Source organism: Coregonus clupeaformis, chromosome 5 (genome assembly GCF_020615455.1).
Source record: "Coregonus clupeaformis isolate EN_2021a chromosome 5, ASM2061545v1, whole genome shotgun sequence".
In the NCBI taxonomy this organism is placed as follows: Eukaryota; Metazoa; Chordata; class Actinopteri; order Salmoniformes; family Salmonidae; genus Coregonus; species Coregonus clupeaformis.
The window spans coordinates 31,487,039-31,509,112 of record NC_059196.1 but is presented as its reverse complement, the minus strand read 5'-3'; the positions used below and the strand labels follow the sequence as shown (position 1 = coordinate 31,509,112).

The window sequence follows — 22,074 nt, the reverse complement described above, 5'->3', positions numbered from 1 at the left end:
TCAGAAAACCACCCATACCTTAGTAAGGACAGGTTTGACTGCAAGGCTCAGCTCGCAGGGCACCTTGCCGTTGTTGGTGAGGCGGAAGCGAGCTTTGGCTGGACGACCCACCAGAACATTATTGAAAACAAATTTGTTCTCGTCCTGAATATAGATGCCCATGGAATCACGGAACTGCTCACAGTACAGCATGGTGCTGGTCTTGCAGATACGGTGCTCCTCAAAAATAGAGGCAATGTCTTTGTATGCAATCCCTGTAGAAAACAATTAGAATTAGCAGGAATTTGGAAAGTGAGTCCCAATTTCAACATAAGCGCTCACGGCCAGGGGTAACGTTATTTCACATTTCCTTCTCAACCATTGCTAACTCATATACACACCTGACATGCAGACTTCGGCCACAAGCCGGTAGGGGATACCACCTGGATTGTCTGAGGGGTCTCGGTCAGTGATGTCCAGGGCCAGGCACTCCTGCCAGCGTCCTGCCTGCTCTGCCACACAGTCTACCGTGACCACCTGGTGAGCGCCCGGCGCCAGGATACCAAAACCAGGCACCAGTGAGAACACGCCCATGGTGAAACGGGCCTGCACACAGGGGAAGGGAGGGAGGCATGGGGATGGGGCAGTGGTGTATTAGGGATACATATTCAAATGTTTCTGTTCATTAAGGTCATTTAAATCTGCTGAAGTTAGTCCCTAATTTTTAGGTATGTTGTAATACTAGGAGGGACTCTCACCAGAGTGGACATGCCCATGTCCTTCTGGATGGATTCAGCTCGCCGCACTTTGTTTCCAGTGAGGGGTTTAGCAGAGTGGTTCTCACGTGATGTTCTCTTCCCCACAATGCTGCAGTGAGACATAAAGTGGCATTCCATGACTTTGGGTTATACAGAGAAAGAGCTAAAATACAGGAAGTATTAGGAGTTGAGATACAGTGAGGTCAGAGTTCATAGTGGTGATCATACCCTCTCCTCTGGGCAGGCTGTGGCAGGTCTTTACACATCCTGCTGATGTTGAAGCGGATCTCAAAGTCTCCCTTGTTCTCTATGGTGAAGGTTTGTGTCTTGCGGCAGCCGTATACTAGTGGCCCAAAGTTAATGTCACTGGAGGGCATGATGTTGTATTTCGAGAAGAGGGACTGGATTGATACTTTGATGGGAATGATGACAATGGTCTCTCCACCCTCTGCAATATTTGGCTCAGTCACCTGTGAGAAAAAGCAGACATCTTTAACGCACCAGTGGATACTGAAACTGAAGCAGCATACTACTGAAACTCTTCACATTGTTGTAAAATGTTACAAGCACAAGTTTTATGGTTGAGTCTACTAACTTGACAGCGCAGAATTGGCTGCTCTCGGATGGACACCTCCTTGTTGTGGCGGAACACAAACTGGACGCATGTGGGCTGTTTGTTGGGGTTGAGGGAGCCCTTCTGGGGGGTTATGGTGAAGATCTGGTTCAGGTCTGGCATGGCTGGATCTGTGGCCTCCAGGATGAACCTGGGAAAGTGGAGGCAGAGGGAGGGGTGGGGGATAATGTGCTTAATTTGGTAAAAAATTATATGATTAATAGTTAGCTTTAGGATAGTGTATGTTGATTGATACTCACTTGAAAGCTATCTCATTTTTGCCCTTGTTTTTCATGTTCACAGAAAGCTTGACCTCCTCAGATACTTTGATGGTTCCAAAGTCTAGACCACCGTCAGCCCCTAAAATACAAATACACATACTGTAGATCAAGGGAAACACCATTCATTTCCCTTTCAAAAACATGAAAAGGAATTCATCCAAATCAAAGGGAGCTGGTAAAATTATGCATGTGTGAAAGAGACAAGTGTATCTGTCTGTGAGAACTCCTGTAAAGACCTTTAGGGAAGGTGATGTCCAGAGCCACGTCGTAGGCCTCAGCAAGGATCTGTATGTTCTCTGTATGGACAATACCCAGGATGTTCTCCACATCGGACACCTAACACACACAGCAACACACAGACAGAAAGTCACACAACAACAATATGAGATAAACAGGAATAATGCAACAGTCGATGATACTAAACATCAAATCAATCATCATCCAGTACTGTACCTCGAGGCGAATGGCTCTCTTCAGGTTGATGGGCTTCATGGCTCTGAAATGCATCTGCAAGCAGAACTCAGAGTGTGGCAGGATGATGCCCTGGTCCTGAGACACACTGAACTCATCGCCCAGCACCTCCAGCCCACTCAGCCTCCAGGCTGCAGGCAGCAGCGTGTTGTTACGCAGGCACAGATTCCTTGTGTCCTTCCTGAGGTTCACAACCAGCACAGGGAGAATGGAGTATAGTGGCGAAAGGAAAATCAACATAAAACTACCATGACGAAAACAAAATCCTGTACTTTGAAACTGACACATGTTAAAAAGCACTACAGTAGCTCTGTGCAATGTGGACTACAGCATTCATTAATTCCCTGACCTGTGCAGTAGAATCTTATCAAAATGCAGCTGCTTGCGTTCAATCTCGAGCTCGGGCCGGACCCCACGACAGGAGAAGCGGAAGATGGTTGGCTCTGGGTTCTTTTTGATACAGCACACCACACTGTCCTCTATCTGCCCCGGGCTCGTAGGGTACGCCCACACGGTCAGCTCCTGCCAGGGCACAACCGTGGATAAGTGGTACACTGTGATTATCACACAAAGTTTCATAACCGGTACAAAATGTGGTTATTACAGTTGTATACTGATAAAATAAAAAATAAATGGATGTGAAACTGTTCATTGATAATATTAGTGACAATGACACATTCTTGGTATGTTTGTATCACAACTCTGACAGCTCAGACTACATTCTACTATGTTATGAGTAGTTCTGATTGGCTACTTGTCTCTCGTTGGGTTTGAGGGTCATGTTGGGAGGGTCCAGTAGGTAGGTGGTAGCCTTGGTGTCATGCTGGAAGCAGAAGTGAATCTCAGCATCCAGTGGGGAGTTGTTGTGTATCACCAGCCTTTCGATGTTCTCTGGATACTTCCTCTCTTTATACCTATGGTAACACACAGGCATGCATCACACATGCGTCCTCTATGAAGTTACAGTGAATAAAGTAGGGTAGTGGAAGGTAATCCCCTTACCTATCTCTGGTCTTCCCACAGAGCAGCGGGCCAAACTCATAGAGGCCAGAGCGAATGATGTAGGTCTTCTGCAGCACCTCATCAGACTGAAGGACCCTCTTACTGTGGGCAAACACCATCCTGGGAGAGACCAAACGACACACAACACATCATTTACAGTGATAATAAAACATATAAACCTATAATAAAACTTAGAACAGCTCTGACAAAATTCAGTTAAAGGCCCAGTGCAGAACTCTCTTTCTTATTGGTCTATTAACTAATTTACCGCCTGGTGATGTCACCAGGCAGTCCAAAACTCCATCCCACTGAAACATGCTGAAATTTCAGGCTGTCTTTTCAAGCAGCTCTTACACTAAAAGGGAATTATCCTAATTTTCACAATTTCACAGTATTATTCCAACCTCATAGTGTGGAAATATATACAGTGCGTTCGAAAAGTATTCAGACCCCTTGACTTTTCCCACATTTTGCTACGTTACAGCCTTATTCTAAAATGGATGAACAAAAAAAAAAATCCTCATCAATCTACACACAATATCCTATAATGACAAAGCAAAAACAGGTTTTTAAATATTTGCTAAGTTATATGAAAACAAAAACAGAAATACCTTATTTACATAAGTATTCAGACCCTTTGCTATGAGACTCTACAACTTGATTGGACTCCACCTGTGGTAATTTCAATTGATTGGACATGATTTGGAAAGGCACACACCTGTCTATATAAGTTCCCACAGTTGACAGTGCATGTCAGAGAAAAAGCCAAGCCATGAGGTCGAAATAATTGTCAGTAGAGCTCCGAGACAGGATTGTGTCGAGGCATAGATCTGGGAAAGGGTACCAAAAAATGTCTGCAGCTTTGAAGGTCCCCAAGAACACAGTGGCCTCCATCATTCATAAATGGAAGAAGTTTGGAACCACTAAGACTCTTCCAAAAGCTGGCCGCCCGGCCAAACTAAGCAATCAGGGGAGAAGGGCCTTGGTCAGGGAGGTGACCAAGAACCCGATGGTCACTCTGCCAGAGCTCCAGAGTTCCTCTGTGGAGATGGGAGAACCTTCCAGAAGGACAACCATCTCTGCAGCACTCCACCAATCAGGCCTTTATGGTAGAGTGGCCAGACAGAAGCCACTCCTCAGTAAAAGCCACATGACAGTCCGCTTGGAGTTTGCCAAAAGGCACCTAAAGGACTCAGACCATGAGAACCACGATTCTCTGATCTGATGAAACCAAGCTTGAACTCTTTGGCCTGAATGCCAAGCGTCACGTTTGGAGGAAACCTGGCACTATCCCTATGGTGAAGCATGGTGGTGGCAGCATCATGCTGTGGGAATGTTTTTCAGCGGCAGGGACTGGGAGACTAGTCAGGATCGAGGGAAAGATGAACGGAGCAAAGTATAGAAATTTCCTTGATGAAAACCTGCTCCAGAGCGCTCAGGACCTCAGACTGGGGCGAAGATTCACCTTCCAACAGGACAACGACCCTAAGCACACAGCCAAGACAACGCAGGAGTGGCTTTGGGACAAGTCTCTGAATGTCCTTGAGTGGCCCAGCCAGAGCCCAGACTTGAACCCGATCTAACATCTCTGGAGAGACCTGAAAATAGCTGTGCAGCGACACTCCCCATCCAACCTGACTGAGCTTGAGAGGATCTGCAGAGAAGAATGGGAGAAACTCCCCAAATACAGGTGTGCCAAGCTTGTAGCGTCATACCCAAGAAGACTCGAGGCTGTAGTCTCTGCCAAAGGTGCTTCAACAAAGTACTGAGTAAAGGGTCTGAATACTTATGTAAATGTGATATTTCATTTATAAATTTTTTATATACACTACCGGTCAAAAGTTTTAGAACACCTACTCATTCAAGGGTTTTTCTTTATTTAATTTTTTACTATTTTCTACATTGTAGAATAATAGTGAAGACATCAAAGCTATGAAATAACACATATGGAATCATCCCCACTCAGACCACTCCCAGACAGTCCTAGCAAAATTCTTGTTTGAGAAATTGCTCTTTGCTAAGCTATTTGTGTTTCTTTTTGACCATTTTAATTGAAAACAATCACAGTAAGGTACTTGTTACACAGAAATGATTTATTGAGATAAAGACATCTGCATTGGACCTTTAAAAGCTGCAATATGTAACTTTTTGGGTGACCTGACCAAATTCACATAGACATGTGTGTTATAGATCTGTCATTCTCATTGAAAGCAAGTATAAGAAGTGGTAGATCTGTTCTATGTGTGCTATTTCTATGCTTCCCAATTCTTAAGTTTTGTCTTTTAGTCTTTTACTTTTGGTTTTGTACACCAGTTTCAAACAGCTGAAAATACAAATATTTTAGGATATGGAAAATATATTTCACAGCGGTTTAGATGGTACAATGATTCTCTACATTATACTTGCTTGTTTTGTCACATAAACTGAAATTAGGCTAACTATTTGAATTTTAGCAACCAGGAAATGGCGGGGCGACTTCTGCATAGTGCATCTTGAAGTATATAAATTGGTTCTATTTCACAAGGACTGAAAAACACAAATGTATTTTAGAAACAAATAACAATACTCACTTTACGTCTTTGCTGATGGACGGATATGCACAGATGCCTCTACAGTACATTTGGTACCGTCTCTTTGTACCCAACAACTCAAAGTTCAGTGTTTGGTCAAACTTGCCAGGCAATTGAGAGTGGAACCAGATCTTCAGGCTCACCTCTCCATTGGGTGGGACATTCCAGCGGAATGTTGTGAGCCTATAGATAACAACACATTTAAGTCACATTTATGCACATTAGTGTGTATTCTTATGTAGTGTATAGATTATCTCACCGCTGGTTGCGCTCCTGTTGGGACTCCTGTTGGCACTGCTCAGTGTCAGATAAGGGAGTCACAGCGTTGAGAGGAGGGGAGCGAGAGTCATTGGACCTGGCCCCCTTTTTGGCTGGGGTGCGTCTCTTGTCTTTCTGACTCTCTCTGCCTGTGTCTGCCTTCTTCCCCCGTCCTTTTGTAGGGGTCACCACTTCTTCCTGTAAGACCCATTCAGTTAGACCTGGCTATGATTAATAGCTTCATTAATTAAACCAAGAGGCCGCAGTGGCTCGTAGGTCTGTGTACCCACATCCATACCCACACAAGCAATTTTGTGAGCAAAACATTTTAGTGGTTTTAGAGTTAAATTTCCTGCAATTCTACACATTTTTCCCAGGGGGCGTAGAGAAGATTTTGCAATTTTATAACACATTTCCTGCAATTCTACACATTTGCCATAGGGTTGAGAGAAATGCTTGCAGTTTTTAATATGTTATTTGAGTGAGAGTGACTAACAAAATCAATGGGGGCCCCCTAGGCGGTAATTCAACCATGAATAAGTTTAGATAGCTGGCCGCTAGACTAACTTACAAATCTAAACATTGTTAGCTGACATGTGCAAATTGAGTGACTGTCAGTAAGTGACATAAGAAAAAAACTACTGATGCACAACCAAATTTCAAAATTGCACCTTGTGTATTCTATTCTAACTCTCAACAGTAAGTAGAGACCCCGACTGAGTTGGGCCGCCAGTTGCCCATCCCTGGTCTAGACATAGTGTTATTACGTTATCATCTACGGTGTTTTTCAGAGTGAGCAAGAAGTTAAAAATAAACGAGTGAATATGGTGGCAATAGTGGTTTGATGTGTCAGGTTATGCTATTTTCCATGGAGGACCAATTATACCTTGACTGAGCCTTCAGCTTCAGCCTCCATGTCTGCAGCTTTCTTCTCCCCTGCTGGATCCTCTGGGACTGAGGGCACCATGAAGGTGAAGCAACTAGTGATCTGCTGTGCACTGGGCACAGGCCTCTTCTTAGGGTAGGGGATGACAGAGAAGATAGTGGAGGGGGGGATAGGAGGGCCCTTGGGTCCCAGCCCTAAACCATCCAACACCTGAGGTACAGAGTAAGTCGACATCATTTAAAGCTTTTTATCAAAGTTCGTCATAAGGAGAAAATATAAAATGAAGGGACAATATTACTGCAATAAATAAGGAAATAAGTATCTACCTCTTCAAGAGGCGGCAGTTTGTTGCTCTTCAGGATCTCTATTCCGCTAAGATAGCCCCTCCCAGTAACAGAAAGGAGGATGTGGGGCACAGTCTCTGGTGCAGCCTCCCTGTCCCCTCCCTCATTCCCCTCCACTGCTAGAAGGGCCTGGCTAGGGGCTGGAGACACCAGCCTCATGTCTGTGGCACCTGCCTTCAACTTCTCCTTCTCCAAGCGCTCCTTCTCCTTCTCCACCTTCTCCTTCTCCCGCTCTTTCTTGGTCTTCTTGCCGGAGGGGGCCTGTCTCTCAGGGACTACTTCCTCTGGCTCCTGGATGTTGTCTTCAGAGAACAGGGGCTGGAGGAGTTGACCCTGGGCTCGGTCCCAGAACTGTAGAATGTGGAGAAGCTGGGGCTGGCTCTGCTCGTAGAGCTTGAACCAAGACAACAGCAGTCGGTCACCCTCACTAGACTACAGGGAACAGAAGGAGTAGAGGAGTTTCAATTATAGGCCAGTTAAACAGCTATTAAATATGTTTTATTCCTCTGGGTGTCAGCTATAAATGATATGATGTACAATCGTAAAAGGAGGAGAGGAACTAGTTTATATCCAAAAGTTGTTTGTCACGTAATGGCTGTGCGTTTTTATGCTTTTTTTTAATTTTTATGCTTCACATGTCAGTGTAAAGTGGAAATATAGGAGGAAAACATTAAGATATGTCATTTATTATGCTACCACTTCTCCTATGCACTGCAATGTGCACCGTGTGATGCAGTTGTTGTTTTTTTACAATTTTTTTTATTTGTTCCAAATAGGACAATCAACAATTACAGAAATACTATTTTCTTGTGTCCCCCCCCCCAACTCAAAGATAAAGACAAAAACATAACAACAACCAAACATTAACAACAGAGAAAAGTCTCCACATTTCCACATTAAATAACAATTATAATATACAGTCACAGATAATACAGATTACGCTTCAACTATAGCCAATATTCACATAATAAATGTGAGAATATACAGATTTACAGTTCCAATGCTTCTACAATACCGTGTGACACAGTTGACTGATCTGTTTTCCTCCAAGCTGACTCTTCTTCCCTGATGAGTCCTCCTTGGCAGGCTTCTTCTTGCCTTTCTTTTTTTTCTTTTTCATCTCCTCTTCCTCTCTCACTCTCTCTAGCTCCTCTTGTTGTCTCCTCTCCTCCTGTTCCCTTTCTGCCCGCTCTTGTTCCCTATAACATGTACATACATTTACATTAACATAAATTATTCACATCCCAGTCTATTTAAACCATACTCTCTAAGTAAGACACATTCTGTACACATTGTTTAACATTGCTATACTTAATATGTGCGTAAGCATTTTTCATCCAATCCCTGCGTTTTCGTTCTCTCAGTGCCACAAGGTGTCTGAGGTCGATGCGCTCTTTCTCCTCCTCTGGCAGGGCATCATACTCCTCCTCATCCATTTCTTGCAAGCGCAGCTTTTCCTTCTCAGCCTGCTCCCTCTGTAAGACCTCTGTGAAGGAAGGAGGAGTATTATTACCAGTCACCGTAGTAATTACCTCAAACTATTGTTTAGTTTAGCACAGCTCCCAGCTCCTTTGGCCTAGCTTGTCCTCACCCTCTGCCTCTCTCTGTGCCCTCTCATTGGCCTTGAAGGCATAGTAGTTGTTGGAGAGGTTGACCATGTAGATGAAGGATCTGTTGTTGAAGGCCTTGAGGATGATCTGTAGGGTGCTGCTGGGGGAGAGGCAGTACAGCGTCTCCAGCCCGTCCATCACAACACCCCGGTGACAGTCACTTAGCTGCCAGGGGACAACACATACATCCCATTCATCATCAACACTCTCGAGTATCACACAGGAGATTCATTGAGGGTCCATCCCAGACCAAGGACTGGGAGGCCCATATAGGCTCTGTGTATCTCAGTACTGTATGACACCTGTAGTCTCTCTGAGAGGATGTCCACCAGCAGTTGGTCTGGTAGCAGGCAGCTCATCAGGCCCAGCTCTCCCACCTGGCTCCCACTGATGCTCAGCTGCCGGTGGATAGGACCACAACCCTGCACAGAAAGCAAGCACTAATAAGAGGCATTACAAACTGTATCCTAGCTATTGTGATGGTCTGTGGGTACCATTGAGGGGGCGGTGGGCTGTGATCCGTCGATCCTCTTCCCTCCCACAACACTGTTCTTGTTACGTGTAGAGATGGAGGAGGCTGGAGCCTTGGGGTCAATGACTTGACTGCCCTCAGCTGTGTGTTTGGCTACAGCCTCCACACTCAGAGTACCAACACCTTGACCAGCAGGCCCCATCATCTCCACCACTGCCTGGGCTGTACACACACACACACACACATCACACCTACAGTTAGACAACTACAAACACAGCATATAGCCTAGTTCATCCACAGATAGTTTACTGTTAGGCTTTAATGCCATAAATTATAATTTGTTTGATACAGTTATCATTGGCTGAGCGGGTGAGACACACCAAAAATACCTATCCATTAAGCTGAGACTCACCGGCCTCCTCCACCCTCTTCTGAGCATGCTCCATAGCAGCCTTGGCACACAGCTCTCGGGCCCGCAGGCCAGCAGAGGTCATCCCTGAGGACAGTGCCTCCAGCACCACAGCATCAATGCTCAGACACGCTGCTCCATAGTATTTGGCCAGAGTCACTGCTGTGCCTGTTTTACCTGCACAGAGATACATGCAAATGGTTGAAAGAAAAAAATGAGTGTTGAAAGTGTTGAATTACTTTGGTGGATGTGCCACTCTTTACCTGAGAGGGGAGCCCCATGCACAATGATTGCGATGCCCCGGCGGTTTCGTGCAGCCTGGCCCTCAGGTGACAGGTCAATGCCCATGTGGCGTGCAATAGCTCTGGACACTGGGTTGACCTCCAGGTCCCCCACACTGGCAGTCCTGCTTTCCACGGTGTCTTTGATCAGGTCTATGACAGAATGCAACATGATACCTGCTGTCTTTGCTCTCTATTACTATTATAGTGTCCGTGGTATCCTGTGGCAAAGTTGTGTACTGTGAGCAGCGTGAGTGATGTTCAGCTATTTTGTCTGTTTCTTCAAGGTAATCTGTACTGTTCTGAGTGTTGTGATGTTAATGTTATATATTTGGTCTTGTTCAGTACCTCCACATGGCGTCCCATCCTTGGAGGGAGCTGCCTCTTTCTCCTCCTCCACGAGTCGTTCTGGAAGGGGTGGGGTGGCTATCTCCTCCTCCTGCTCTCCCTTATCCCCTGCCTCAGATGCCTCCTCATCTTTAGGGGAGCCAGCCTTGGACTCTGGGGAACCAGACAAAGCTCTGAGCCAGTGAGAACTTCCACTACAGATGATCCCAGATCAAATCAAAGCTTCCACTGCAGATCAAACTAGGCCCTTTACACAGTAAGTCCCAGAGCTCACCCCTATGGATTATACATGACTTCTAAATAAGTAAGCCATCAGTAAATATTAATGTACTGCTCTGCAGAGGCTCCCATTTTGTAGATATGTCTTCTCCATCCTGATAAGAGATAATTGGACAGTCTGGTTGCAGAATGACAAATAAGAGTGTGGTTCCACTGCAGAGCAGACCTACCATCCTCCTCCTCACAGTTGTGTTCGTTGTAATAGTCCATTAGCTCAGGAGGTAGTGACTCTCCTGGGGCGCGTGGGGGCAACAGCAGGACGTTCTGGACATCATAGTGTTAGGCCTACTGCTGCTAGGTAGCTCTCTCTGCTCTCTCCCTCCCCTCTGTCTGTCCTTGATTGCAGGAGTGAGTTCTGGTGTGCGGGAGTCAGGGTTCCAGCTGCAGCTCATTCACCATAATCACCTCAGCCTTTAAGACCCGGTCAAACTTACCACTCATCGTCAGATCATAGTCAAGACGACCATGTTAGTCTCGCTGCCAACTCAACCTGGTTATTTTTTGCTCTTTGTGTTTTTGGTCTGTTCTATTTACTTTTTCTCCTGTGCCACAGATATTTGGAACCTGACTCCTGCCTCCGCTTCACTCCTGCCACCACCATCCTGCTCTCCACTACCGGACCTCTCTTTTGGACTCATCACGGACACTAGGACATTACGGTACCACACCTGCCCTGATCTGGATCTGTTACCCTCCCTGTAACCTGGACTTGCTCTTCCCCTATATTTGGAAACCTGGACTTTGAACATTGTAAATAAACCTGTTAAAACTTCTCTGGCTTCGTGTACTTGTCTGCATTTGGGTTCTTATCCAGTTAAATCATAACACATAGCCCTTCATCATACGCAGAATCTTAAGAGAGAGGGAGAGATTTAATCTAAAGCTCTTAAACATTCTTTCTTAGTGCTTGAAAGTTAAGAAAACAGAAACGGAACCAAGGAGATCACTCAAAATGTTTTCTTTAATTAATGAAAAGAACCATGTCTTCCACAGTGCACCATTAGAGGCAGTCAATTGATTTCACCTTCTCTTCCTCCAGGTATTTCTTGTCAAACTCCAGGGAGTAGAACTCAATGGGAAAGGGGCAGGGGTTCCGTACGATCACTTCAGCCTCCTCTCCAGCACTGAATGGCAGGGTGGGTCCCAGCTCCAGCACAGAGGAGGAGAACTACAGCTGGGGCTCCTCTCCCTGCCCCTGGGCCAGCAGCAGCATCCTCTGGGTGCTTTGGGCCACTGACACCACCAGCCTCTGTCTGTACGCCCTCTATGGCGAACAACACAGCCAAGATGACAGTTACATCACAGGGAAGCAACCAGACACCATCTGCAGCCCAGCCAACACTCTCTCTCCCAGTATTCCCTGTGGTGTCTGTCTCTCCCTGACTCTTTAACATTACTTAGACCAACCAGTCACGTACTGTAGAGGCTTCACCAAACTTTTAGCTAGGTTCAGCTAATCTCCACGAGACTCCATCAAGACTCTAAGGCACCAGACCTGTCATTGGGGTGTGTGTGGTATGTGTGTATCTGATAGAGGAGATCCATACTGAAGCAGAGAGAGATAAGGCCCTCTGTGAGTCTGGTCTCTTATCTGTGTCTCCCAGGTCAACCTGACTCCATCATTCATGAGAAAGATGAGCTCTGGAAATACTGTGCAAATGTCGACATGCAGTGTTAACAGAACAGACAAGAGACAGAGACAGGGTCAAACTTTTTTCTGTCATTATGAGAGAGCAATGTTCCTTGTAGTCATGACAGCTTAAATATATTGAACTGCTATGGGCCCCTGGTTTTCCTTACCCCCTCGGCTGGGCTGAATTTGACCTGGACGTTGACTCTATCTCCAGGATACAGCACGCCTGTTGAAGGTAGCATTTCAAACACCACTGGAGGAGGACGCTGCTCCAATCTGGCCTTCCGTCTCAGGTGGAGGGGGACATGCTTGTCAATCTACACACAGGCCATAGACACATATTCCTTGAGTTTATAACAATTATAAACAGTTCATAAATAACAGATATACAATATCTATACCCTAGCCTAACTAGAGAATCCCAAATGAATATCTATGTGGATAACTTAATTACTGAAGAGGACTTTGTACTTGGGAATATATGTATCATGATGTGGGTTTACTCTGTAATACTAGGAAGTCTTATTGTTAAAGATAAAGCCCAGAATATGAATGAGATGAGCTTGACTGTAGACTCAGTGTGGGGCCTGGGGTCTATAATTATCCTCCGAAGATACAAGACAAGAAGAAAAATGAGCCAAAGCCTTGCAGCTAATACCCTTAATATCCAGTTTTTAAATCTTTACTCCATCATAAAACAGGAGATAATGAACAAAAATGCACCTAATTAGCTATTTGTTTTACTGGTAACAGCACATAATTTAAGGTAAACACCCTGACAAGTTCTCTATTTGCAGGGTGTGTTCTTTTTTACTCTACAGTGTTGCTGTCACGACTTCCGCCGAGGCTGCCTCCCCTCCTTGTTCGGGCAGGCTTCGGCGTTCATCGTCATCGGCTTACTAGCCACTGCCGCTCCATATATCATCATTCCATTTGTCTTGTCTTGTTAATTACACACACCTGGTTCTTATCCCCTCATTAGTCCGTGTATAAGTGTTCCCTCTGCCCCCCTTGTCCTTGTGGGTGATTGTTTATTTGTGAGAGTAGTGTAGCTCGGTGGAGCTACTCGTACCTTGTATTGCCAGGGTAGATTTTCCCCTGTGCCTGTTTCGTTTGTCGCTATCCAGCGCTATGTGTGTACGACGGAATAAACTCTGCATTTGGTGATTACCCTCCTGCGCCTGACTCCTTCTATCACACTCACCACAGTTGCTGCCTGCTGTTTGTGAAAATATCCATAGGCCTTTCCTGCAGTCAAATGACCAAATCGCTTTCTATTGGCCTCATGGGTGGAATGTTATTAATATTAATTTTTTATGTCGAAAATCCGGTGTTTCTATGTCAAACGGTTTTGTTACATTTCAGTCTTCTGTGATGTATATAAAGTGTAATATTGGGATGCAAACAAAAAAGGTAATACATTTCAACTCTATATCTGACATGGTATAGGTGTGTGGCGCAGTGGCGCATGGTATAGTCTCCTGAGTGGCGCAGTGGTCTAAGGCACTGCATCGCAGTGCTAACTGTGCTACTAGAGATCCTGGTTCGAATCCAGGCTCTGTCGCAGCCGGCCGTGACCGGGAGACTCATGGGCGGCACAATTGGCCCAGCCATTCCCTCCCAGGTAGGGGAGGGAATGGCCGGTAGGGATGTAGCTCAGTTGATAGAGCATGGCGTTTGCAACGCCAGGGTTGTGGGTTTGATTCCCACGGGGGGGCAGTATAAAAAAAATATGTATTCACTAACTGTAAGTCGCTCTGGATAAGAGCGTCTGCTAAATGACTAAAATGTAAATGTAAATGTGTGTCTTTTTTCTAAGCCCATGTGTTTGAGGTGTAAACTTTTGCTTCAAAGTAGATTTGTTTAAGACTACCAAGATTAGCTCTGTGTGAACCTGATTTAGCCCACTGCAATAAAAGGTTAAAAAGCACAAGTATCTAAAATACCAGGAGGCAATAGAGTATACTGGTGCATAAGTTGGCTAGTGTACCTTCTTCCTGGGCCGTTGCTCCTCTGCAATGCTCCACTCACAGGGGACAGGCTCGGGGTTGAACAGCTGGACGGTGGTTACCTGACACAGCCCACACTGAATGCTGTCAAACTGCAGCGTATCCGTGGAGACCGTGAGGGAGGGCATGGTGACTACGGCACAAAGATAGACCTGCACTGCAGGGCCCCCAACCACCTGGCAATCACAGCACACAGCACAATGACACCATGGCACATTCAGCCTGTTTGACCTTAAAAAAACGATGGGTCTAAATATTTTATGCATGTGGTGGAAAAGCAATAAAACATAAAATACACTCAGGAAGCTTTAGAAAATAAATTGGATGTACTGAAGTAGAGAACTTTTGGCAGTTTCCCTACTGTACCTGTATAGGCATGACAGTGTTGATCTCCCCTAAATTCAGATTTGCTCCACGGGGGTCAAACTTCACTTCAAAAGTCTCAGTCTCACAATAGGGCAGATTCTTCACTCTATCCAGCTCTACAACAAATCCTGGAGAACAAACAAATCTATTGTTAAAAATGATCCATAATATTCCCCAAACAGCCACACAGCTCCATATGTAGCTACTTTAAAGTTGGCCAGTAATACTGGAGAACCTACCTGTGCCTCTGAGTGGGCGGCGGTCAGCCCAGAAGGACACAGACATGGGTCCAGTGTTTGTCACTTTGACTATGTGGTTAGGAACACTACCATGGATCACATAGCCAAAATCCAGTGTGTACTCCGGCAGGAGGAACCTAAACATGAGTCACAATGAGATCCCAATTTCAGTAAGGAGCCGAATATACAGTATGCATAGCCATGGAGTGATGGTGCATTTACATGTGAGCCTACCTGCTAAGCTTCTTGCGCCATTTGCTAATGGATGCAGGCGTGTCTCTATTGTCCCCTTGTCTCTTCTCAATAGCCATGGCATTCTGTTTCACCAACAGCCTCTCTACCTCCATCTGCAGCAGGGCATCATACTGCTCTCAGAGAGACAGAAATCAATTTCACACACATCTGTCCACACAGCACAGGTATCATGTCTGCCATACAAATTGAACATATTAGCTTTGTTTTCGTCTTATGAAGACAATCATAACGGTGAGATCTATGTACAGTGCATTTGGAAAGTATTCAGACCCCTTCCCTTTTTCCACATTTTGTTACGTTACAGCCTTATTCTAAAATGGATTAAATTGTTTTTTTCCCCCATCAATCTACACACAATTCCCCATAATGACGAGCGAAAACAGGTTTTTATCAATTTTAGCAAATGTATTCAAAATAAAAAACAAAAATACCTTATTTAAAAAAAAATTAAGTATTCAGACATTTTGCTATGAGACTCGAAATTGAGCTTAGGTGCATCCTGTTTCCATTGATCATCCTTGAGATGTTTCTACAACTTGATTGGAGTCCACCTGTGGTAAATTCAATTGATTGGACATGATTTGGAAAGGCACGCACACCTGTCTATATAAGGTCCCACGGCTTCTACCCCCAAGCCATAAGACGCCTGAACATCTAATCAAACGGCTACCCAGACCCCCACTTTTATGCTGCTGCTACTCTCTGTTTATTATCTATGTATAGTCACTTTAATAACTCTACCTACATGTACATATTACCTAAATTACCTTGACTAACCGGTGCCCCGCACATTGACTCGGTACCGGTACCCCCTGTATATAGCCTCGCTATTGTTATTTGTACTGCTGCTCTTTAATTATTTGTTACTTTTATTTCGTATTATTTTATATTGTATTTTTTTGTGATTTTTTGGGTATTCTTTCTTAAAACTGCATTGTTGGTTAACGGCTTGAAAATAAGCATTTCACTGTAAGGTGAATACCTGTTGTATTCTGCACATGTGACGAATACAATTTGATTTGATTTTGATGTCAGAGCAAGAGGTCATGCCATGAGGTCGAAGGAATTGTCCGTAGAGCTCAGCTCTTTCCCCCTTCTGATAACCAGGTGGCGAATCGCATCTCTGCATGTCTGGCAGACATATCAGTATGGATGACGGATCACCACCTCAAGCTGAACCCTGGCAAGACGGAGCTGCTCTTCCTCCCGGGGAAGGACTGCCCGTTCCATGATCTCGCCATCACGGTTGACAACTCCGTTGTGTCCTCCTCCCAGAGTGCGAAGAGCCTTGGCGTGACCCTGGACAACACCTGTCGTTCTCCGCTAACATCAAGGCGGTGACCCGATCCTGCAGGTTCATGCTCTACAACATTCGGAGAGTACGACCCTGCCTTACACAGGAAGCGGCACAGGTCCTAATCCAGGCACTTGTCATCTCCCGTCTGGATTACTGCAACTCGCTGTTGGCTGGCCTCCCTGCCTGTGCCATTAAACCCCTACAACTCATCCAGAATGCCGCAGCCCGTCTGGTGTTCAACCTTCCCAAGTTCTCTCACGTCACACCCCTCCTCCGCACACTCCACTGGCTTCCAGTTGAAGCTCGCATCCGTTACAAGACCATGGTGCTTGCCTATGGAGCAGTGAGGGGAACGGCACCTCCGTACCTTCGGGCTCTGATCAGTCCCTACACCCAAACGAGGGCATTGCGTTCATCCACCTCTGGCCTGCTGGCTCACCTTCCTCTGCGGAAGCATAGTTCCCGCTCAGCCCAGTCAAAACTGTTCGCTGCTCTGGCACCCCAATGGTGGAACAAGCTCCCTCACGACGCCAGGACAGCGGAGTCACTCACCACCTTCCGGAGACATTTGAAACCCCACCTCTTTAAGGAATACCTGGGATAGGATAAAGTAATCCTTCTACCCCCCAAAAAAAAAAAAAAAAAAAAAGAAAGTGTAAAGTGGTTTTCCCACTGGCTATAGGGTGAATGCACCAATTTGTAAGTCGCTCTGGATAAGAGCGTCTGCTAAATGACGTAAATGTGCCCTTGAGCAAGGCACTTAACCCTAATTGCTCCTGTAAGTCGCTCTGGATAAGAGCGTCTGCTAAATGACTAAAATGTAAATGTAAATGATTGTGTCAAGGCACAGATCTGGGGAAGGGTACCAAAAAATGTCTGCAGCATTGAAGGTCCCCAAGAATACGGTGGCCTCCATCATTCTTAAATGGAAGAAGTTTGGAACCACCAAGAGCTGGCCGCCCCGGCCAAACTGAGCAATCGGGGGAGAAGGGCCTTGGTTAGGGAGGTGACCAAGAACCCGATGGTCACTCTGACAGAGCTCCAAAGTTCCTCTGTGGAGATGGGAGAAACTTCCAGAAGGACAACCATCTCTGCAGCACTCCACCAATCAGGCCTTTATGGTAGAGTGGCCAGACAGAAGCCACTACTCAGTAAAAGGCAAATGACAGCCCACTTGGAGTTTGCCAAAAGGCACCTAAAGGACTCTCAGACCATTAGAAACAAGATTCTCTGGTCTGATGAAACCAAGATTGAACTCTTTGGCCTGAATGCCAAGCGTCACATCTGGAAGAAACCTGGTACTATCCCTACGGTAAAGCATGGTGGTGGCAGCATCATGCTGTGGGGATGTTTTTCAGCGGCAGGGACTGGAAGACTAGTCAGGATCAAGGGAAAGATGAACGGAGCAAAATACAGAGAGATCCTTGAAAAAAAAACTGCTCCAGAGCGCTCAGGACCTCAGACTGGGGCGAAGGTTCACCTTCTAACAGGAGAACGACCCTAAGCACACAGCCAAGACAATGCAGGAGTTGCTTCGGGACAAGTCTCTGAATGTCCTTGAGAGGCCCAGCCAGAGCCCGGACTTGAACCCGATCTAACATCTCTGGAGAGACCTGAAAATAGCTGTGCAGCGACACTCCCCATCCAACCTTACAGAGCTTGAGAGGATCTGCAGAGAAGAATGGGAGAAACTCCCCAAATACAGGTGTGCCAAGCTTGTAGCGTCATACCCAAGAAGAATCAAGGCTGTAATCGCTGCCAAAGGTGCTTCAACAAAGTACTGAGTAAAGGGTCTGAATACTTATGTAAATGTGATATTTCATTTATTTATTTTTTATATACACTACCGGTCAAAAGTTTTAGAACACCTACTCATTCAAGGGTTTTTCTTTATTTAATTTTTTACTATTTTCTACATTGTAGAATAATAGTGAAGACATCAAAGCTATGAAATAACACATATGGAATCATGTAGTAACCAAAAAAGTGTTAAACAAATCTTAATATATTTTATATTTTAGATTCTTCAAAGTAGCCACCTTGTGCCTTGATGACAGATTTCCACACTCTTGGCATTCTCTCAACCAGCTTCACCTGGAATGCTTTTCAAACAGTCTTGAAGGACTTCCCACATACAGTGGGAAAAAAAAGTATTTAGTCAGCCACCAATTGTGCTAGTTCTCCCACTTAAAAAGATGAGAGAGGCCTGTAATTTTCATCATAGGTACACGTCAACTATGACGGACAAATTGAGAAAAGAAAATCCAGAAAATCACATTGTAGGATTTTTAATGAATTTATTTGCAAATTATGGTGTAAAATAAGTATTTGGTCACCTACAAACAAGCAAGATTTCTGGCTCTCACAGACCTGTAACTTCTTCTTTAAGAGGCTCCTCTGTCCTCCAATCGTTACCTGTATTAATGGCACCTGTTTGAACTTGTTATCAGTATAAAAGACACCTGTCCACAACCTCAAACAGTCACACTCCAAACTCCACTATGGCCAAGACCAAAGAGCTGTCAAAGGACACCAGAAACAAAATTGTAGACCTGCACCAGGCTGGGAAGACTGAATCTGCAATAGGTAAGCAGCTTGGTTTGAAGAAATCAACTGTGGGAGCAATTATTAGGAAATGGAAGACATACAAGACCACTGATAATCTCCCTCGATCTGGGGCTCCACGCAAGATCTCAACCCGTGGGGTCAAAATGATCACAAGAACGGTGAGCAAAAATCCCAGAACCACACAGGGGGACCTAGTGAATGACTTGCAGAGAGCTGGGACCAAAGTAACAAAGCCTACCATCAGTAATACACTACGCCGCCAGGGACTCAAATCCTGCAGTGCAAGACGTGTCCCCTGCTTAAGCCAGTACATGTCCAGGCCCGTCTGAAGTTTGCTAGAGTGCATTTGGATGATCCAGAAGAGGATTGGGAGAATGTCACATGGTCAGATGAAACCAAAATATAACTTTTTGGTAAAAACTCAACTTGTCGTGTTTGGAGGACAAAGAATGCCGAGTTGCATCCAAAGAACACCATACCTACTGTGAAGCATGGGGGTGGAAACATCATGCTTTGGGGCTGTTTTTCTGCAAAGGGACCAGGACGACTGATCCGTGTAAAGGAAAGAATGAATGGGGCCATGTATCGTGAGATTTTGAGTGAAATCCTCCTTCCATCAGCAAGGGCATTGAAGATGAAACGTGGCTGGGTCTTTAAGCATGACAATGATCCCAAACACACCGCCCGGGCAACGAAGGAGTGGCTTCGTAAGAAGCATTTCAAGGTCCTGGAGTGGCCTAGCCAGTCTCCAGATCTCAACCCCATAGAAAATCTTTGGAGGGAGTTGAAAGTCCGTGTTGCCCAGCGACAGCCCCAAAACATCACTGCTCTAGAGGAGATCTGCATGGAGGAATGGGCCAAAATACCAGCAACAGTGTGTGAAAACCTTGTGAAGACTTACAGAAAACGTTTGACCTGTGTCATTGCCAACAAAGGTTATATAACAAAGTATTGAGAAACTTTTGTTATTGACCAAATACTTATTTTCCACCATAATTTGCAAATAAATTCATAAAAAATCCTACAATGTGATTTTCTGGAAAAAAATTTGTCACGGTTTCGGCCGAGGCTGCTCCTTCTCCTTGTTCGGGCAGGCTTCGGCGGTCGTCGTCCCCGGAGTACTAGCTGCCACCGTTCGATGTTTCATGTTTGTTTGGTTTTGTCTGGTTTTACACCTGTCCCTTGTTAGTGTTTGATTTAGTTTCCTATTTAGTTATCGTGTATTGGGTCAGGTGTTATGTGTGATTATTGTTGTCAGCTGTTGCCAGAGAGGAGGTTCCTCTCTCTTATCGTTAGATTTTGAGAGTTCGCACTGCGTGCGCTTTTTCTTGTTTTCGCACTGTTGTTGTTGTGCGTAATTTGTTCGTGCCACCCGGTTGGGTTGGCGACTCATTCCTGTTTTGGATATACTAAAGTCTGTTGACGAACACCCTTGTTCCTGCGCTTGATTCCCTGCACCACATCCACACGCAGCGTTCTGACATAATCACACATCACACTATGGAATCAGCAGGAGCAGCCGCGCCAACGGACATTATGGAGGACCGTCTTCGTGGGCAGGAGGACAGGATCAACCAGATCGGTCACGCCCTGGATCAGGTGATGAACACTCTCCACCGATGGGAGACCAGCGGGGTACCCACGCCCCCACCTACCGGACCATCCCCATCGGTCAGTCCTCCTGTCCCCCTTCCGGAACCCAGCGCGATTCGGCTCTCCCTCCCGAGGGCGTACGACGGCTCCGCTGCCGGGTGTCAAGGGTTCTTGCTGCAAGTGGAGCTCTACCTCGCCACCGTACACCCGGCTCCCCTCGGGACACGAGAGCGTCTCCGCCCTCATCTCCTGTCTCACCGGCAAGGCGTTGGAGTGGGCCAACGCCGAATGGAGGAGAATAGACGCCGCTACTGTTACCTATGCGGGAGTTCTCCCGCCGCTTCCGTGCCGTGTTTGACCATCCACCGGAGGGGAAGGCGGCGGGGGAGCGTCTGTTCTACCTCCGACAGGGGATGAGGAGCGCACAGGCTTTTGCATTGAAGTTCGGACTCTAGCGGCAGATGCAGGGTGGAATGAGCGGGCCCTCATAGACCACTTCCGCTGCAGCCTCCGGGAGGACGTCCAGAGAGAGTTGGCGTGCAGGGGATACCACGTTGTCGCTTGACCAACTGGTCGACATGGCCATTCGGCTGGACACCCTGCTCGCTACCCATGGACGTCCCCGGGGGGTTGCCCATTCCACCTTCCAGCACCTCCGAGCCGAGCCCTATGGAGCTCGGAGGTGCTGGCGCTAGGGAACGGAGGGAGTAGGAACCCGAGGGGGGCCGTTCCCTGCACCAACTGTGGCCGTGGAGGACACACCGCGGCTAGGTGTTGGGAAGGTCCCCTGGTGGAGGTGAGGTCAGGCCAGGCATTGGGGAGTCCTCCCAGGTGAGTAGGCGCCCTACTTACCCAGAGCTTTCTGTCGTTCACCTAACCTTGCCTGTTTGTTTTCCACAGGTTGCACCTCGTTCCCAGCATAAGGCGCTGGTAGATTCAGGCGCAGCTGGGAATTTTGTAGATCGCCAGTTCTGTGTAAAGTTAGGGATTCCTCCTTCCCGTTGATAAGCCTTTCCCTGTACATGCCCTAGATAGCCGTCCGTTAGGATCTGGGTTGATTAGGGAGGTCACAGCGCCTCTTAAGATGGTGACGCAGGGGGGTCATGAGGAGACGATTCAGCTCTATCTGATTGACTCTCCTGCGTATCCGGTGGTGCTGGGGCTTCCCTGGTTGATTACCCATGACCCTACTATTTCGTGGCGAGAGAAAGCTCTTACAGGGTGGTCTGCTCAGTGTGTGGGGCTGTGTCTGGGTGTTTCCATAGGGGCGACCTCGGTGGAGAGTCAGAATCTAATGCCAGCACTGCAGATTCCCCCTGAGTATGAGGATTTGAAACTGGTGTTCAGTAAGACTAGGGCGGCGCAGCTGCCGCCTCATAGACAGGGGGATTGTGCGATAGATCTCCAGTCAGGAGCAGCTCTCCCGCGGAGCCATGTGTATCCCTTGTCCCAAGAGGAGAGGAAGGCAATGGAAACTTACATCGCTGAGTCTCTGAGACAGGGATACATACGGGCCTCCACTTCACCCGCTTCCTCAAGCTTCTTTTTTGTGA

At 46.3% G+C, this 22,074-nt stretch overlaps 1 protein-coding gene across 1 annotated transcript in view; it reads right to left on the bottom strand.

Annotated features, from left to right (window-relative positions):
• LOC121577462 (hydrocephalus-inducing protein homolog) overlaps window positions 1-22,074 on the bottom strand; it is a 117,432-nt gene that overhangs the window by 26,703 nt on the left and 68,655 nt on the right. The window contains 31 exon segments of the mRNA XM_045213948.1: window positions 19-254; window positions 381-585; window positions 738-846; window positions 966-1,207; window positions 1,333-1,501; window positions 1,611-1,710; window positions 1,868-1,967; window positions 2,085-2,283; window positions 2,452-2,624; window positions 2,857-3,016; window positions 3,105-3,224; window positions 5,675-5,857; window positions 5,934-6,130; window positions 6,819-7,028; window positions 7,145-7,594; window positions 8,178-8,361; window positions 8,474-8,648; window positions 8,754-8,937; window positions 9,075-9,194; window positions 9,267-9,466; window positions 9,657-9,830; window positions 9,917-10,087; window positions 10,283-10,435; window positions 10,732-10,834; window positions 11,390-11,413; window positions 11,586-11,825; window positions 12,362-12,511; window positions 14,185-14,379; window positions 14,570-14,697; window positions 14,809-14,945; window positions 15,043-15,173. Coding sequence (XP_045069883.1) covers window positions 19-254; window positions 381-585; window positions 738-846; window positions 966-1,207; window positions 1,333-1,501; window positions 1,611-1,710; window positions 1,868-1,967; window positions 2,085-2,283; window positions 2,452-2,624; window positions 2,857-3,016; window positions 3,105-3,224; window positions 5,675-5,857; window positions 5,934-6,130; window positions 6,819-7,028; window positions 7,145-7,594; window positions 8,178-8,361; window positions 8,474-8,648; window positions 8,754-8,937; window positions 9,075-9,194; window positions 9,267-9,466; window positions 9,657-9,830; window positions 9,917-10,087; window positions 10,283-10,435; window positions 10,732-10,834; window positions 11,390-11,413; window positions 11,586-11,825; window positions 12,362-12,511; window positions 14,185-14,379; window positions 14,570-14,697; window positions 14,809-14,945; window positions 15,043-15,173 — 5,322 coding nt within the window.